Source organism: Halictus rubicundus, chromosome 3 (assembly GCF_050948215.1).
Source record: "Halictus rubicundus isolate RS-2024b chromosome 3, iyHalRubi1_principal, whole genome shotgun sequence".
NCBI classification, from domain to species: Eukaryota; Metazoa; Arthropoda; class Insecta; order Hymenoptera; family Halictidae; genus Halictus; species Halictus rubicundus.
The window spans coordinates 15,985,471-16,004,142 of NC_135151.1; the positions used below are offsets into that span (position 1 = coordinate 15,985,471).

Genomic DNA, 18,672 nt, shown 5'->3' on the forward strand with positions numbered 1-18,672 from the left:
CGATAAATTTCAAATACAAAATATTTTCCGAATTATTAATGAACATATAGTACTATTTGTTACTTTTCCCATGTAAATTTAAATTTTTCTTCGAACTCAATATAGTTTTCATTATGCAGTACTCTTAATGAAATATTTAATGCATAATTCGTAAGATGGTTAGTTTAGTTCAATAAGTACGCTAATCTCAATTTGTATTCGAAAAACTGGACCTTCGCCTAAAAATTTAATTGAATCTATGATATTTCATTTTTCTGCAGTTTCGAATATTTTGCCGCGTACGAATGGCACAGTACTGCAGGATGTTCAAACTTAAAATTCCCTATATTCGGAATTTAAATTTTATTTAAATTTTGTTTTTGTTTGTTGTCATATGAGTCTTCCTTTTATTTTTTATTTGGAAAATTTAATCCATCTAGTATATTTGATTTGAAGGGGTTATTAAATTTTAAGTTAATTATTAGAAATAAAGTTTACGTAGCGTATATGTATTTAATGGAACGCATTCTACGCCAATGCTATACAAGTGGCGTATCAATATTGAAGAATTTTGACATGTAAATTTTGGTTATGTCATTCAGGATAAGGTTAGCACAAAATTAAAAGTTTTATAATGACAGAAGAGAAAAAAGAAGTGGACGTGTTTCGTGAGACGCCTGTAAGATACCTGGGTAATAAAAAACAGGTTATCAAGCACTGTTACATACATTTTCATTCATAGTTTCGTTTTTGTAATGATCATCATCATTGTCAACATTTTGATCAGCCTTTATATCGTTACTTTCAGATTAATATACTATTTAATTGTCTTTCTAAAAATTATAATTATTTCTATAGGATACACAAATGAAGTCGGAGAAGCTTTCAGACCAATTGCACCATGTTCAGTAGTATGGTTCAGTTATGCTATCACTACAGGGTATGTCCTTGCAGATACAATTCACACAGGATGGAAGGAGTTTAATGTAAGTTAAGTTGTAAAATAAATTGTTGAAAACATTAGTTAATAGTATGATCACAAAAATATCATGTTTTAGGGGAACTTGTCCGAAGACGCAACCACAAGGGCTTTGTATTCCATGTCGGATACTTTATTATGGCAAACATTTGCATCTATTTTAATTCCAGGCTTCACAATTAATAGAATTTGTGCTGTTGTTCAAAGTTTGCAAAGAAAAAGTTGTAACCCCATCGTAAGAAGTCGATGGATATCTACTGTAATTGGATTAGTTTCTATACCACTTATAATACAGCCCATAGATCATATAGTAGACGAAGCCATGAATGTTACTTATAGGAAGTGGGTAGGATACCCCCCTAAATGACCATTAGTGTAAACTATAACTAAAAATTCCAGACAATAGATCTTAGACTTAATTAACTTTCCAACAAAATGAAAGTATTATTGCTTGTTATCTTCCCACAAAATGATCAACTACAATGCTCGAAGACTACATGCATATTTTATTATATTGTATAATACATACAAAATTTCCTTTTTCTCCAGTATTCAGGGCAACTTACCCTCTGAATAAAAAATCTGTTATGTTACTATCCTTCATTGTTTTCGATTCGTGTCCTCGCCCATCTGAGTAATGATCAACTTCTACTCACCATAAAAAAAACTACAAATAAAATTAATATCCAAATTTAACTAATGACTTGATTTCTTGTATCTACAGTAGAATTGCATTATTTTATAAAGTACGTCAGATCCGAGAAAACTTCGGAATATGAAATTACATGAATTCTAAAATTTTTTTCCTTCACAATATTTTATTATACGATTTTGCTTTTATTACTTTCCCTTTCAATTTTTTCTGTAAAAAAAGATGTTTTTTTCTATAAAAAATTTTTAAAAAACCGAAGAAATGTGAAGAAAAGCACGTAAGGTGTCCTACCTATCTACAATAACAAAATACTTGTCGACGAACAAACGATCTAAATTTTTTGCATACAGATTATTCATTACCAATATGGAATCAATAATCGACCAGTATGATTTGCATTCCTGGCAGTTACTGTCGGCTCTGTTAGTTACATACAACCCTGGCAGTAGCATTATCCAGCGTGTGATCAGACACAGTGGAAATCTCGACTCTTGCAGCGACTTGTTTTTCCCGTACGATGAGCAACGTGCAATTACATTATGTTTTGGTAATTTACAAACTGTTGAATTTATAATTACGAACAGTATGCTATGAAAAGAGAAAATTAGCATAATTATAAGGAATAAAGAATAACGAACCAGGGTTCCGATAATTTGAAATTCAGGTTCGCGACTTTCTCATTAGATCCTGTAGGTTTAAATAAGCCGAACAGGACCGCTGGAAAACCAAGAATAATTACCGTGCACGGGAAGATCGTAACTCGCAGGCTACGTTCATTTTCCCATTTATCGTCTTGTCGGGCCGGACTAGCTAGCCGCGGAACAATGGCTCCGCGTTGCGTAGGAACGAATAGCCTGTCATACCTGTGACATATAGTTTTTTTCTCGCAAGTACAATCGCCGCGTCAGTCAAGAAGAAAAACTGATCGTATTTCTCTGTTCACGGAACTGACCTCGGGGTTTTTACTGACCGACTAACGCATCCGATGCTGTTAGAGAATTCCGTTTCGAACGCAATTATTTCAAGCATCAACAAGTTGCATTTACACGGCTGCGGAGACTTGCTGATGTTATTCGAGCGTTTCGATTAGACACATTCGTTTTCGGAAATCCAAAAAAAAAAAAATTCATTCAAATATGACCATTAATCTTTATGCATTTGTGACAGCCAACAAATACAAGGAAACATGTTTGTTACGATGTTCAATAACATCGTAGTCGTTGGAGTCCATAGTTTCAGATCTTTAACTTTTTCCTTTGCGAAAATGTTCTCCGCAGCTTCGTTAAGTAGTTATTAACGAGAAACATGAACCAATCAGAGCGCGGCAACAGCGGTCCGATTCCCGCTCGGCGACAGGTCCCGTTGAGCGCGGCGTTGGCATTGGCCGAGCTGGAATCTGTCCACTGCAGCCGCGTTCTGATTGGTCAGTGTTTTTCGTTAATAATTCCTTAACAATGCCGAGGAGAACATTTTCGTAAAGGAAAAAGTTACTTCAAATTACCTCAGGAATCACCCCTTTCAAGGAAGTACAATATTTTTGGGACACCCTGTATAATTATCCACAATATCTGTAACAATTTTGTTATTTGTCAGCAAAAACAAATGGAACGATTTTAAAAGATAAATTAACAGTAGTAGTGGCGTAAGAATTAATAAAATAACATTCCTATTTAAAAAAAAGTGTTTCCATTTTCAAAAAGGGAATGTAAGAGTACACAGTGTATTCTTGCAATCCGACAATTTTTATAAATTTATTTTCTCCGTTAGTAAGCTAAGTTCGCATGTAACTAGTCTATTTAAATGTCAATGTTTTTTAGATTAGTATCTGTTACGCATGTTCGACACTGATCGGCACAAAATGATGATTTGCATATAACAAGATATTACAAGAGTATAAATTCAATATTGTTCCGAGCATCAAAGTAACGTATATGGCAATACTAAATGAATTCTTTCCTTCAGATTATGGTGCTTTCGAATTTATTTCTTTATTTGCTCGACTCAGACGGGTATTGGGTATTGTATAAATTTTCTTCTCTCACAGATAAACTCGAGTATGCGGTGTATGCATATATGGAAGTTAAGTAGGGCTTGATTTGCGGATAGATATGATTTTCGTGTTAATTAATTTTCGTACAGTTATTGCGTATTACCGCGTTTTAGTGGCTTTTAACAGTTGACGTAACAGGATTTACTGCCTGCCGGGACGCGAATAAAACGTGCAAAGAATTCGAGCCCCGAGGTTCCTCCTGATTACGAAATTCCGTGTATCCCCGTTTACGGCGAGATTTATGATACAGTAATAACGGGATGCACTCGAAGAGCATTTCGATACCGATAACGTCGTGTACGATCGACTGCTGGTAATCGCGGAAATCGCGGTGTACGGACACAGTAGCGCGACGCCCGGGATCGCCGAGATCTGACAATAAACTTTAAGGAGTGTGTTAATAACAGTTCTTATCCTGAATATCGTAAAGAGGCTCGCTGTAAACCGTACTCGCTCGTTCTCGCGATGAAGTCGTTCGTTTCGAACGAGTAATTCTGTAAATACTATAGGAAACCAGAACAGTCGTTCAACCGATTTTTTACCATTGGATTACCTGGATACCATGTAGATGCCGTCGAAATTATATCAATAACGTTTCTCGGAAGAAACGCTCGTTTCGAGTTTTCGATCGACAGCTACAGCTACCTATAAAAGTTTCGCTAGAACGAACGTCTTATCTGCGATTAGGTGTATTGGTTTCGGTTTGTTTTTACTTTCTGCGCTAACGTCCATGTAACAATTGATTAGCGATGTAAGAAGATAGATATTTTCGTAGAAAAATTAATTCCAAATTACAATAGTGTGCCATGAAAATTTTTGCATGGGTTATAAATAACCCCATGTCGCTCTTCAGTATAACCGCTAGGCGGTTAACTCTCGAATGGCGGATGATCTGGGATGCATACAGAATTATTCTGACCCACGGTGGTAAGATTTTATGGAGGAATTGATCATAAAGTTTGATGTGTACTGTCTATACGTATATTACTTACAGAATTAGATAATGAAGTAAATATGGCAACAGCAGTAGTTAAATCGAAATGGCTTATGGTTCTTGATTAACACTATTTCTACCGCGGTTTTATGTGTACCTATTTCGACTTATTTGTTTTATGTAGAATCACTCCCTTTTCGGTTGTACCATCAGTTACCGATTATGCTGTATGTTCAAAGAAATATATTTATTGACTAATTTCCCTTTGCGCATTTTTAATGGTGAAAATGTTTAACGTTGTATTCCAAATTTCACGTTTGATGCTTGATTAGCAATATCTTTAGTTCATCTTAACTATGATATAGTTACCAGCAATCCTTATCGCTCTTAGTGTGCCCGTCAGGCACCCCCGATGTCCGACGTCCTACTACAAGTGTGCCTGTCAGGCAACGTGCTGGTCAATTGTTGCGATCAGCAGCTGTGTATATGAAGAGAAGGCCAAATGCTGGTCATTCATTTATCGCGAACAGTAAAAAAAATCTTGCCAACAAGCACGCATCGAAAATAAGTTGAAGTTGCCGGTCGGCAGTCGCGCTCGATGGTCGGAGCGATAATGGTTAAGTTTAATCCTTGGGCATTTTTTTTTCAAATGTGGAATGTACAGGGCGAGTCAGTAAAAACTATCTAAAATAAGTTGATATCTACTAGTTACATAAAAGAACTTGTTAATTAATTATGTAGCATTTTAATGAACGCATCGAATGAGTAGAATTTTATCTTTTTATATCTCATCTTTTTCCGAGATATCCAGGTGACCTTGACCCTTTTCAAAGTCGACACACCTGTTTTTAATACCCCATTGTTGCCGATGGAAGAACGAATTCAGCGACCTACAATATTATCACCTCAAGTTAACCTTGAAAAAACCTTTGAGAAAACTCAAGGTCACCTTGATATCTCAGGAAAAATGAGATGTACATAGAAAATCAAATTGTACTCGTTCATTTTTTGATTCGACCAAATAGGTAACGAGTTCTTTTAGATAGTAGTTCTTACCGACTCACCCTGTACATTAGAAATTTATTATATTTATTCGTTAGTCCTCTTGTTCGATTCAATAGGAACAGCTAATAATTTAAACTCACTGCTGAAAGATTAGAATTTGAATGTGACGTTTATAACCCTGGGTCAAAATGGACCCAACTCCCGAGGGATAATAGGGGAATTTGTAAATTTCTGTGAAGTACATTTAAAAATACGTCTGGAAAAATTGATAAGGAAGTGTTTAAGTGGATCTAGGTATCCGCATTTACGAAGTCTGCAAACACACCCGGCTTGCGAGGAATAATTAGAAAGGCGAGAAAGGAAGAGTTTTCTATCCGAAAGATACAGTCACCATTCACAAAAGGAGCATAGAGGAGGATGGCAAAGGACTATACTTACTCGGACGTCCCGTTACAAATTGACACATCTAAGTGGCGGTCGATTTTTCACGGGACCCTGTAATAATCTCGACAGCTTTTCAGTAGTCTATGGGCGACCCTTGTAATAAGCTTAACTAGTTCATGGCGATGTAATTTATAGAAGCCACTTGTTTAGGGTTAATTACGACCGCACGCGAGCGACCATTAAATTTTTTTTGCGCGCTCACCAGCACCAAATCCCAGACCCGGCGAATTCACCCATAAATTCAAGATACAATAAATAGACGAACCTATCGAAATCGAAATACTTCAAGGAAACGGACAGTCGAACGATCCGATTGGCCTGTATTGTTTCCAAGCGTCGCAGCTCGGGAACCTAATTGTTCACCGGACAATACCCGGAGCGTTGTCACGCGCGAATTCCGATCGGTCTTGGAACGGCCGGTCGAAACAAAGTTAATCGTCTATCGGCTCGCAACTCTCCGTGAACACTGTTGCAAGTGGCTCGCGGCGAAGAGTCCGCACCAAACCATCGAACAATAGCGCGAAGAGGTCCTTAATCGATAGAAAGCAACGCGTCGCCTCGGTACACGCCTCCGTCACAAAACGAGCCTCGCGATAAGGTTATGTCTCGTGAGTCGCGAACAGTGAGCGTATATATACACGCGCACGCACACACACCTACACCTTCACATACACAAACACACACACACACGTGCCCATACGCACACATCTTGTCGCGTGGATGCGTGCTATCGGCGCGAATAACGGGCGAGAGAGAGAGAGAGAAAGACGAATCGAAGAACACTCGTGGGTGGAAAAGAGAGGGTTAAAAAGTGGGAACGAAAAGGAAATATCAGAGAGTATCGCGGTTGAGAGAGAAAAGATAGAGGCGAGAGAAGGCAATAAGAGCAAAGGGGACGGACGAGGAGCAACTTGGGAGGGGCGAAGAGGTAGGGTGGGATGGAAGCGCGGACGGAGGGGAAAAGGGAAGGGGGGTGGGAGGAAGAGCGGGAGGGAGGAATATTTCGCGGGCGCGAGAGGCAAAGATTCTCTTGAAACCTGTGGCATTTCGCTCGGTTCTCTTCTGTTCGGTATACGCCGAAGAGGGATCGATAGCGCGTCAGAGACGAGGAGAATCAGGCGGCAGGCTATTTCGAGCAACAACACAAGCCGGCAGAAGCGGCAGAGAAGCAGTAGCAACGACAGAAGCGTCCTGTGCGCCGCGAGATAGATCCGCAGCCATTCCACGGCCATGTCTGCCGGCGCACGGGGTTGGCTACGCCCGAGCGGGGTCTAGCCGGCCAATCGGGGGGAAGCGCGAAAGGTCCCGCGCCGTGGCCGTGGCCAATGGGCGTAGCCGGTTTCACCGAGGCGCGCGACGTCTCGTCCAAGTAGAGGGGGGCCCTCGCGGCTGTCACAGGTGCAGCCAGTTGGCTGGCGAACTCGAGGCGAGCGTGCTCGGGAATCGCCGCGATCCTCGTTCGTATGCCGCTTATCGGACCGCACTGTTCGCCCCGGTTCCTTCGATATCACCGCATATCGGGCCCTTCGACGCGATTGATACCGTTCGGCCAATTAACGAAAAGCGAAACGTGCTCGTCCAGAGAAAAATATCATTCGCCTGGTCGAACGATACATATTTGCGGACAGGCCGCATTGGTATACGCGCACGAGATCGGTACTATTACGGCGTGAAACTGACAAACAGATCGCGAGATTGTTGATGCGGTCCATCGCGCGGACGCGCACGTCGCGTCTGACAGATTCAGACGCGATACCGGTCACATCGGTGACGTCACGACCGACCGCGGAGTGTCGGGAATCGAGACGGGACGATCTTGAGCGTCGTGTAACACGGGGTCGTGATGTGCCGACGGAACTGATCTCTCTGTCAGCTGGGAAACCACGAGGGCGAGAATCCGGTGCCCAGAACCGGGGCCCGCTATAAGTTCAATTCGATCAGTGAGACGAACTGCTCAGAGACAAACAAAAAAAAAAAAAAAGAAAATCAAACACGAGAGAGAACGCTAGAGAAATTATTCGATCGAGAACCGGATAAAAAACGTTGAAGGGGTAACCAGTGGTTTTAGAATCGTGCGTAAAGAGAAGATACGCACGGGGTCGAACGGGACAAGTAAATGTATAGATGTATAGTTAAAGACAGAGAAGAAGGGAAAAAGGGATTTGTCAAAATATCGAGTGCGCGCAGGGAGAGAAAAACGAAAACTGGCAACAAACGGGGGGAAGTGTGAGAAGTGCGATTTAACGGCCGTTGGGATATCACCGCAGTAAAAGTGGGTGCACTGGGGCCCTCGGGACCGTTCGGCCGATACGGGCCCGTGGAAGGTGGGCCTGGTGGTGGTCCCGGGCCCGGCGAAGGAGTGGGGACAGGGGTGGCCGCAGTCGCGGCTGGGGAGGTGGAGGGTTACGGGGGCGCCGGTGGCGGGGGAGGGGGCCCCGGGGGGGTTGGTACCCCCCGGATAAGGGTCGCGACCCTCGGCGGGCCTTGCTGCGCACCCTTGCCCGTCACCCAGGCTTGTAACATAGGTAAGTGGACTCCATTATTCTACAAAATAATATTTACCTCGTCTACTCCATCCTCTGTTCGCGAATTGAACGGTTCAACCCTTTTCGAGCATTCATCTTTAACCACTTGGCTACGGCGAGACTAAACGAGGAGTACGCGAAGTCGGTGTACGATGCTTTTCGCTATACGTTTCATCACACTCGTATTAACGTTTTACGTACCGGAGATCTTCCAATAGTCGTTTCAAAATCGAACGGCGTTCGTTTTCGAGAAAGTCGTGTTTGAAAATTCACCGGCTACGCGTGCTATTAGATGGAAATCGGCTGATGTGTCTGTTCATGACCCACCGTTTCTACTTACTGCAAATACCAGCGCGCGCGGACCCGACGGATCTCCATCCTCAGTTTTCTCGAAAACGAGGCGTTGAACAAAAAAACTGTTATTCTTTTATTTTTCGTTTCTTTATTTAGAATCACTACTCGGCAGCATGTACCACGATTTCGGAAGCACCCTCTATGAAACTATACAAGTCTATGTTCTAAGAAAGAATTTCTTTATCTTGTGGTACTATGTGTTTACTCGGGAGACTTTCCCCAACACTATATTGTAATTAATAGACTGTGGCTTTTATGATAAAAATGAGTATATTTCCAATACAGAACAGTGAAAACATATTCATGCCATTTAACCAGTTAACTGTGGAATTTAATTTTAAAAATCCCTCACGGGGCGGAATTAAAATCAAGCAATGACGAATATACACGTCGAACGCAGGCCAAATGCGGCTATTATAAATTTTACGAAAAAAGTATAGCTAAATGAGAAAGAATTACATTTTTATTCGATAAGAAATTAACAATTCATTAGCAAACGCGCTTAACTGATTAAAAATATTATTGTGCTATTTCCAAACCATTCGGATTATTAAGAAGAGAAATAAATATCTATATAGCTTTTGTACCTTGCAATTAATTCAGACAATTTTTATTTTCTATAAAAATCCGCAGTCTAGTAATTAATAAGGATTACGAATCTAGATATATGAGTAGCCGATAATGTTTCACACACATAGGACACCCTGTGTATAGAATTATATATAATTCACTGTATAAGGATGTTCGCTGCAGTGTTGAAACTTGGTAGAATCTGTTATAGGGTAGCTTTCTGCTGCGTTATGGCTTCTACAAAATGTACTCGAGAACTACTTGTGACCTCTATCATTGAAAGCTTCATCCTCTTGTCGGATACAGCAACCGTACCACTGAGGCTACTGTTATACTCTCTCTCAACATTAATCCTTTCCATTGAAATAATTCTTCTGCACGAACAAAACAATGGTGCAGTTCTGTAACAACTCGTACAAAGGATGTCAGGAAAATTGTCATTGGAATCTTAGTTCATTCTTTAGTCGTAGATAATAGGCAGCGTTCTAGAGAAGACACGTCGAAAGAAGAAGCTCCTTAATCCTCTGCGATTTTCGAAACCTTTGTTTCAGCTAGTCCGCATTTATCTGACCATTTTCGGACAGCGTTCAACCGTATTTGAATAATTCTGTAAATAAAACAACACGTTTATAATACGTGTTTCTATTAGTGTGTTACAAATTGCTTTATCACTGTAGTATGCAAAATGGTCTCGGAATCGTCAACACCGATTCAAAATAAGCAAAACCCTCCGTGTCGAGTCGAGTTCGACATAAGACTAGCTGGAGCGAAATGCGATTCTAACTTTGAGACAACTTCACAATTTGAAAAATGCAACTGTTTTCTCTTACAACCAAGAGCCCTCGCAATGCTCCGGAGTAGGCGCTCAGCTGTTCCACGGATTACAATACATAGTTCAAACTTCGCACCACTCGGGAACTTTGCGAGATCCTGGGAACCCCGGGGAATCCTTTTTCGAAGATCTTTCGCGTTTCCGAACGGGGTGGGTTTCCCCGCGAACTCTTTCCAGAGTGCAAGAACGCCGTTCCTTTCTTTATCGTGATTGATCGTACCGTAATTTGGATGTCATAAGAATGCGTCAATTTTTTATCCACCGCTGTGATGAATCGTTCCATGGATCATTCCGTGGGCTCGGATCTAACGAGGATGAATTCGCCTCGGACAGGGTCGAACACGCGTCATTGTGCGTAACGAACCACAGCGATTCGAGGAAATCTTTCGCCTTCCGACACGCGAGTAAAATTACGCATGCGGCCGATTATCGTCGAGAGAGAGAGAGAGAGAGAGAGAGAGAGAGAGAGAGAGAGAGGGCTGCACCGATTGCCGAAGAACTTGTTGTTCAGGAATCGATGTTTAATTCATGAGCGCTTATTAGTGTCAAATCGACGGATTGATTTGTGGTGTCACGACTGTATCCGTAACCGGGTCGAGTATGTAATTTCTCGCAGATATTAAACCGAATATTCCGGGACGGTAATTGAAAATTCACCGTTTTTACACGGCCGACCGAGACGCTGAATCGCAGCGACGGAAGATCGCCTTCTTAATGCAGTCGACGAATTAATGAATGATAATCGTCTCGCGTGTCCTCGTTTCCGCCATTGCAATCGAAGATTGTCAACGGATCCCGTGTCTTTTATTTCAATCCTCTGCTGTCTTGTTAGGGTGTCTATTCTTCTTCGGAAATTCTTGAATCTACGCCTCTAGCATTTCGCTGGGATATCTTTGGTTTTCTTGTAAGACTAATCGATACCGCAGATACCCGAGCGAAAGAGTTTTAGAGCGCTTATGTCTCCCAGAGGGTGGCTCGAAGAAAAATATTGACGCCTATCTTGTTTGACTTTGTGCTCGACACGATACCGATCAACGGTGTGTCCTCCTAACGGGTGCACTATAATAATCATTAAAACATTTCTAATTATTCTTTACGAAGTAGCAAGCGAGTTCATATGCGAACGATTCCCTGACATAATGCCGAGAATCGTGTATATAAGTCGCTTCTTCTCGAAATCAAGCAAGATAAATCAGCAATGGTATTAATTATGAAAATATAAAACATTGATGCTTTTTCTCTTGCTTCGAACGTAACAACCCCTCGACGGGTCGTAAAGGCACAGATGCAATTACGCAAGCAAGGACGCAGTTCCTTTGTGACGGAGCAAATGTTCTTCGTTAATGCAAACTAGCTGAACGTCTCCGTTTTGCTCTCTTCACAGTCTGATCGAGTATTTTTGGAGCGAATAGTTCGCGGGGCAGGAGACGCGAGGATGGTAAACACCGACGACTGTAATCAAATTTCTGCGCACGAATAGAATTCCATTCGGATAGGCTTCGTATCGTTTTCGAATCGTTATCGATCGGTCGAAGCGGTTTCCGTAAAAGGTGGCACGCGTCGCACGCTCCACGCCAGCGGATTCGATTAATCGGAGCCGTTTCGCCGGACGGTCCAGGCATTCGTCTCACGTACACTTAATCCTAATCTGGTTCGGAGGATTCGAGGAAAGTTTGCCTCTCTTCTTCCCCTTTTTCCGCGTTCCGCTCGTGAAACTGGCCCGCGGTATCTGATTTTAGGAATGGAAGGTCAACCGTATTAGGGGATGCAGGATAGCGTTATCTGTCGTCATCTTTCGCACGGCCGAATTTATGCGAACGTCTCGAGCCGAGGGAACATAAGGCGAACTTTTTCCTGCAAGCTCGAGAAATTATTACAGAATTGAGAAACCGTTCAACTTCCGAAACAGTATAAACTGAGAGAATTTTTGTTGGAAACAACAAGATTCAGGAAACTTACCGTCTGCTATAGTATACGTCGGATGATAAATCTCAACAAGTTGAATATTGGATAACTGTACGAAGAGTATATTGCACGCGAACGTGCGCACATTAGTTTCATTTTTGCAGTCGGAACGGACTTTCTCCTGGATTACGTACAATTCTTACCGGCGCGTATTCTTCTTTGAGTTCATAAAGAAAAAGTGACGTCAGGAGGCAGATGTCGGAGCATAAATTTTGATATTTTTCAGGCGTATGTAAATGCGGATGAAAAAAAGAGATCGGCATTGAAATCTTGAGTTATATGCAAGATAAGCGCACAGGTGTATTCGGCGCGTTCCCGTGGCTGACTTTCTCGAAAATGGAATCGCTTTGCTGGGAAAGTTTACCCTGGTCTTTTTTCGTTTATTTTTCGACGGGAGATCGGCGAGCGATAAATTCGCCGGGACACCCGATAGATTTTCTTTTTTCGTGAAACACAGACTTTCCTTGGGAAGCCAATTTCGCCAGAGGAATTACTCGTAAGTCGATTTCGCGTGGAACGATTTAAATCTTGAGGTAACTGCGGGTTGGTTCGGGTCATGTCGACCCGCGTTCCTCCTTTTTCTTCTCGCCCTCCCAGCGAAACGGAGGGAGATGAGATGCGCAAGGTCAGACCTTAAGGGTGGGAGAAGGGTTGCTAGGTTGACAACCCTGCCAGCGGGGAGGAACTCTCCGCCCATTGGTGGAAACCGCGAAAAAAGAGAGGAGTGAACCCTAGAGGGTTCAGCAATGGCGAAAAAAGAAGTCAGAGATCGGGGGCGAGCGAGCGAGAGCGACACGATACAGAAACGGAAAGAGAAAACCCGCGCGGGGAAAGAGAGGAGCGAGGGAATCGTAGCTAAGGGCAATCTCAACAATGAGAACGTTTCGCAATTATCGGCAGTTGACTTCCGCGGTTCAAACGTATCGATATGATCAACATATATAATTATTGACAATTAATGGATCTACGCGCGAGCCGAATATGATTACCAACTTTGTTAAGCTGTTTCTACAACTGCCTCGTTGCAATTATTCACCTAGCTGCAAACGGTTGCGTGTTTTGTAATTGAGTCTGCTGAAATATTATGCTAGTTTATTTGAATCTCGTACTCTACATGCAAACATTATTGAAGCACTAAGTGAATATATTATGCTGTTTAGACGGTTTCATTACGTTTCATTCAATTTACTCAATTGGCAGTTTGTTGTGACCTAAATCTTCGCGCAGAAAAATTACCCTACCCATTGGTTTGAATTTAGATTTAATAACTGTATAGTAACTGTGGCAAATATCATCTATTTAAAGATATATTGTTCTACGCATCGAATTTATGGGAAAATAAGAATTATGTGTAATTTTTTTTTAATGAATTTTCTAGTTAACATTTTTCACCAGAGAGGAGAGCTGTAAATTATGATATTGCGCTTGCTAAGTATTCCTCTTTTCTTTCAAAAGTTATTTTGACAGCTACAAAGGCCGCTAGACTATTTTAAAATGGAATAACCCTCTTATTTCTTAAAAATTCACATTTACTCATTTACAAACAAATTCGAGTCCCCGAATGGTAAACTCCAATAATTAGCTTTGGCCACAAAGTAGTGGGTTGAAAAACCTACGCGAAAGAAAATTGATACGCCAGGATTTGAATGGGTCTAGCTACGGCTGTCATAAATAGCAACAAACGTACAAAGGTTAAATATTTGCTGAACATTTCATACATATACAGGGTGTCCCAGTACAGATAGTACAACCGTGGAGATAGTTATTCCAAATGCGAAAATAAGTCGAAAACAAATTAATTTAATTCGATGCTATGTTTTCGAGAAAATTGACTTCGAAATTCCATCAGTCTGTGCGCCTAGAAAGTAGATCTGGTAGATCATGCACAGACGCGTCAGACGAACAGCACGGGTGTTCGCTGCATTTCCAAACTCGATTTTCTCAAAAAACGAGACGCGAAACGAAAAAAATTTCTCGGTAAAAAAATGTGTACAGTAACATGTAACGCGTAGACAGATCGACGAAGAATGGTATTTCCCCGCAAAGAAATGTGTACAGTAGAATGTAACGTAGACAGATCGACGAAGAATGGTATTTCCCCGCAAAGAAATGTGTACAGTAGAATGTAATGTGGATAGATCGACAAAGAATTGATATCAGGCGTAAATTTTTGCGCGTTAATTCCGAGCATTTCTACGGCTGAAATTTTGCCGGGGTATTAAGTAACATTAGCATTCAACGTATCGATGCCCCTGTTTGTCCCTAATCGTTCGTGAAAACCCGATTGTTTTTCCGAGGTCTGCGCAGACACGGCTGGCTCGCCGTCAACAATGGAGGGAAGTCGCATCGTGTTGCGCTTTCGGTCTCGCGCCTCCTCCTCTCTCTCTCTCTCTCTCTCTCTCTCTCTCTCTCTCTCTCAGTTCCACTCAGTTCGGTAGGCGGCTACACGGTAATCAAACCGTTCGAATTACAAAAAGTCGGAGGACAATGCCGCCGTTCGTTATGCACGTGCTCCGGTACGGCCCCGGGATTTTCCTTCGAATCGGAATCCGACCGGTGATCGGGATTGTTTAAAATTCGATCAGCCGCACGTGCGCCGCTCGCGTTCGACCGGTACGGGTCTAATCGCTCAATTAGCCTGTTCGCTCTATCGGTTATCAACGTGTATCGCGTAGAACCGGAAAAAGAAAAGGAGAGGCAGCCGAGTTTTATTCGATCAACGTGTTAACGCCCGGAGTCAGCTAGACGGCACGGAATTCGCCGATCTCCTCCCCCCCTGGTTTCTCGTTTTATAATTACCCGAAATCATAAAAATGCTCTCGCTGGGGGGATTGTTTAATAAATTCATTTATTCAAGCGAGTAATACAATAAACGCGCAAACAGACGGACGGCTGCGTACGCGTTCGCCCAGAATTTCCTCGATTTTCTCGTTCGTTTTCCGCGGTGGCGCGGCCGCGCATTTCAACGTGTGCACGAGAATTAAAACGGCTCGTCAAGTCGCGGCCGAGCCGTGTGTTCTATCATTTCTCGACGTTTCGCTTTTCAACCAATATTGATCAAGTGCACGCGCTTCGCCGAAAATACAAACTCGCATGGTTCACGGGGAGTAGGGAGGTACAGAGCCGAGACAGTGAGGGGGGATCAAAAACGCGAGAATTTTACTGACTCATACCGGTAACAAGTCCTCTCCCTACCCATTCCCCCCCCCCCCCCCGCGCCTTGTCTCTCACAACTTTGACTCCGATTATTCAACGAATGTTCTCTTTCTTTTCGCAGCAGGGAGACGCGGTTTGGCGATGCTCCTGTCATGTGCAGGATGCGAGAAACCAATTATGGATCAGTACCTGCTGAATGTTTTGGACCGAGCATGGCACATCGAGTGCGTCCGCTGCTTCGACTGCAGAGCCGCGTTACAGGACAAGTGTTTCTCCAGGGAGTCGAAACTCTTCTGCAGGGAGGACTTCTTCAGGTACTTGGAACCCATTGTTTGCGGTTTGACGAGGCCATCTTCAACGCCGAGATGGCCTTGAAACTGCGATCCCACGTGGGACTGCGTTCGCGAGATCCGCCACGTGGGATCGCGGACTTCTTACGCTGTCTTCTTCATGCCTTCCACCGTGCGCCGATCAAAAGATCCTACCATTCTTTGGGAACAATTAAAGCGGATTCTCCGAGAACAGTGATCATTTTGGTAATCGTAATTGTCCCAAATAGCGGGATTGGTTTAAAAGGTTTAGTTGAAATCCGGTAAAGATCTTTAAATGTTCAGTCGGACATCGACGCTACTTTCGGACCAATACGAAAAATAGAAAATTGTGAGCATCGTACGTTCTTGTACATGAAATGTAAAAATAATTTTGAAGAATGTCACAAGCAATTACATGGTAAAATTTAATTTTGAATGCTTAGTTATTTACCCTTAGTTGTTTACTCCGTTCGTGCGATTTGCTAGTTTTGCAGTAGACACGGGTAGCCAAGATTACTAAAAAACAGACATTTCTGAGATTCGGATTGCAAACAGCGGTTAATTTTAAATCTTTTAAGTCTCAACAATTATAATTTTATTCTGAAATAGGAAGATTGCTGTCCCCTCTTTTTCTTCTTAATCCGAAATACGGCGAAAGCCGGTCCCGAGCCATCGCCTCATATCGAAAGAAAACTGTAGAGAAATGTCGGCATGGGTCAGAAATGACTCCGGCATAGGAACTCGCAGGAGTCCGAGGGTTAAATGACAAAAACTCTGTTTATTATAGTCAAAAATTGTACATTAAACACAGAAGTGTATAGGCTTTAAATGAAGATTTAACCGCCACATACAGTGTATCTCTAATGCGAATTAGTGGACAATTTGACGTCATTAATTTCAAGCGGTTCGCCTATTTTCACCGCAGAAAATCGTCTTTATCTGGTCGATTATCGGCGATTCATCAACGACCTGCAATTTCAGAAATCCCGAGGCAACCTTCTGCAACCCTCGGTTGCTATATAGCTGTTTAAAAACTACTTATTGTAAATGTATGGCAAAATAACCATTTACCAGCCGCCATACGTATTCAGAAATCTCCATACCCGGCCCATGAAAACAGTTCCGTTGGAATAATGAGACAGACACTATCGTCGATTTATCGGGTCGTACCGGGCCCCCCTCTCCGCTTGTCCGGATAATTGGCGTTCGAGCCGTTGACACATAACACCGGACATTAATCGATGGATCTTTGTTAAGAGTGGCCGTAGCCGCCGGATTCTTTTTTTCTTTCTTTCTTCCTTCGCCTGTACCTCGAAACGGTGGCACTGGTCTTGCCATCGCGGCTAACCATTTCCCGTTAGCGTAATTAGATAAACTATCGCGGCGCGGGCGCTACCTGGCCGGCGTCAACGCCACGGGAAATCGAAAGATTTACGATCGACGCATTAGCAGACAATCGCCGCGACATTTGTCCGGTTGATTCTTTCGCGCGGCGCGACTGTTGTTCGCTCGCGGGAGAAAAACCATCCGCGGCGAATGGAAAGGGGAGGCCTTGGCATTTTCTCGGACAAACCAGCCGTCGTTTCTCTTTCTCTCTCTCTCTCTCTCTCCCGAGAGAAAATTTTTCACAAAAATCCTGCTCGTTGCAGTTGCCTGGGCCCCCCGGACCATGCCCGCCATTTCGGCCTCGCGTTTCTTGTAACGTTGCCCGACAACAAGCTGAAAAACTCCGCGTCCCGATCTTGATTCCGGCGCTACCCCCGACTACGCGTTCCATTTTTGTTGGCACACCAGTGACTATACTCGAGGAAAGCACATTTTACACTCGCCTCTGCGGCCACCCAGCTTTTGCAAGTCATTGGCCGCGTAAATTGTTTCAACGACTGATTCCGACTCTGTTTATCGGGAAACTTCTAATTCTTTGATCAGCAAAAAGTCTATTCACGGTGAAAATAAAAGGTGAAACGGCAGAGGCTTTTCAATGTTTCCTCAGTGCCAAGTGGCGAAAGGATTAGGGCAATCCTATGAACGCCCTTCCCAAAAAGTCCATATCCCTTGCCCGACAACATCGAATGAAAAGAGACAACATTCTGAAAAGAGTCTAATAAATATGTGCGTTATTAATAGACCGCGGATTTTATGCATTTATGACAAAAATAGGGTAACCACAATTTAAAGCAGTGGACGTATTAAAAAGGTTCAAGGATATCAGCGTATTGGTTTCAACTGCAATCGATGCAAACAATTTTTATTTTGCACGAAGATCCGCAGTCTGGTTATTAATTTCCCTTAAACCGAAATAAAATTCTATCTTGTTGTAGTTGATATATATCCCTCGGAGAAAACGTGGGCGTACGATAAATATAAACTTTAAATATAAAAACTGTATAAAGAAAATATAAATCTTTTCTTTTTACGAAATTCTGAACGATGAAGAATTTCTAGTCGTTATAATCGCCAAATAAATAGTAGTGCAAGGGGTTGATAGTTATTTCCATGCGAGCGTTCCTTCGCAATGCGCATAAAAGTCTGTCTGTCGATTACGGTCATCTTTAGTATGCAACAAGTGTTCAACGCGGGAGCGAAAGTGTCTTGGCAAGCATCGTAAAAGAAACAAGTTATTAATTAGTGTAACAACGTTAAAAAACAGATCGGCACGGTTTCTTCAGAGCCGAGGTTTCCAGTCGCTATGATCGGGCAGTTTAAAAAAAAAAAGAACCGGTCCGCAGTCCGCTCAAAAAGCGAACGAAGCAAACGGAACTAATCGAGGAACAATCGATTTCTATTTGCTTCTTGTTGATCAGGGATGCGGTAAAAAAAGCCCGGACCTTCGCAAGGAGACCACCGGAGAGACAGGTAGCCTAGGCTAGGACATTGTTTGCCAACGTTACTTTATAAAGTTTAATCGCGTCGAAT

At 42.5% G+C, this 18,672-nt stretch overlaps 3 protein-coding genes across 6 annotated transcripts in view; 2 read left to right on the plus strand and 1 right to left on the minus strand.

Annotated features, from left to right (window-relative positions):
* The first annotated feature begins 405 nt into the window (after positions 1-405).
* Positions 406-1,556, plus strand: LOC143352818 (mitochondrial fission process protein 1). Its single transcript, XM_076785704.1, has 3 exons — positions 406-671; positions 838-965; positions 1,038-1,556. Exons 1-3 carry the CDS (start codon positions 614-616, stop codon positions 1,323-1,325), a joined length of 474 nt encoding a protein of 157 aa, XP_076641819.1. The 5' UTR covers positions 406-613; the 3' UTR covers positions 1,326-1,556.
* A 381-nt stretch (positions 1,557-1,937) lies between these two features.
* Lim1 (LIM homeobox 1) overlaps positions 1,938-18,672 on the plus strand; it is a 68,427-nt gene continuing 51,692 nt past the window's right edge. For 2 of the 4 annotated variants that reach the window (XM_076785705.1, XM_076785707.1), the window contains exons 1-2: positions 1,938-2,157; positions 15,567-15,759. In XM_076785705.1, the coding sequence (XP_076641820.1) occupies positions 1,977-2,157; positions 15,567-15,759 (374 nt within the window). In that variant the 5' untranslated portion in view covers positions 1,938-1,976. Of the gene's footprint in view, positions 2,158-7,353; positions 8,569-15,566; positions 15,760-18,672 lie in introns of those variants that run through there. The other 2 variants (XM_076785706.1, XM_076785708.1) reach the window with 2 other exon arrangements.
* LOC143352820 (uncharacterized) lies at positions 2,144-3,123 on the minus strand. The gene is made up of 2 exons (XM_076785709.1): positions 2,563-3,123; positions 2,144-2,473 (listed from the first exon to the last, which is right to left on the minus strand). The coding sequence occupies exons 1-2, from the start codon at positions 2,637-2,639 to the stop codon at positions 2,224-2,226; spliced, it is 327 nt and encodes a 108-aa protein (XP_076641824.1). The 5' UTR covers positions 2,640-3,123; the 3' UTR covers positions 2,144-2,223.

Bases quoted from the DNA above. Each gene is read 5' to 3' on its own strand.
- LOC143352818 (XM_076785704.1), top strand. From the start codon at position 614: ATGACAGAAGAGAAAAAAGAAGTGGACGTGTTTCGTGAGACGCCTGTA. The intron at 672-837 runs GTAATAAAAAAC...TTATTTCTATAG, and splicing joins GACGCCTGTAAGATACCTGG to GATACACAAATGAAGTCGGA. The intron at 966-1,037 runs GTAAGTTAAGTT...ATCATGTTTTAG, and splicing joins CAGGATGGAAGGAGTTTAAT to GGGAACTTGTCCGAAGACGC.
- LOC143352820 (XM_076785709.1), bottom strand. From the start codon at position 2,639: ATGCTTGAAATAATTGCGTTCGAAACGGAATTCTCTAACAGCATCGGA. The intron at 2,474-2,562 runs GTCAGTTCCGTG...TATATGTCACAG, and splicing joins CGGTCAGTAAAAACCCCGAG to GTATGACAGGCTATTCGTTC.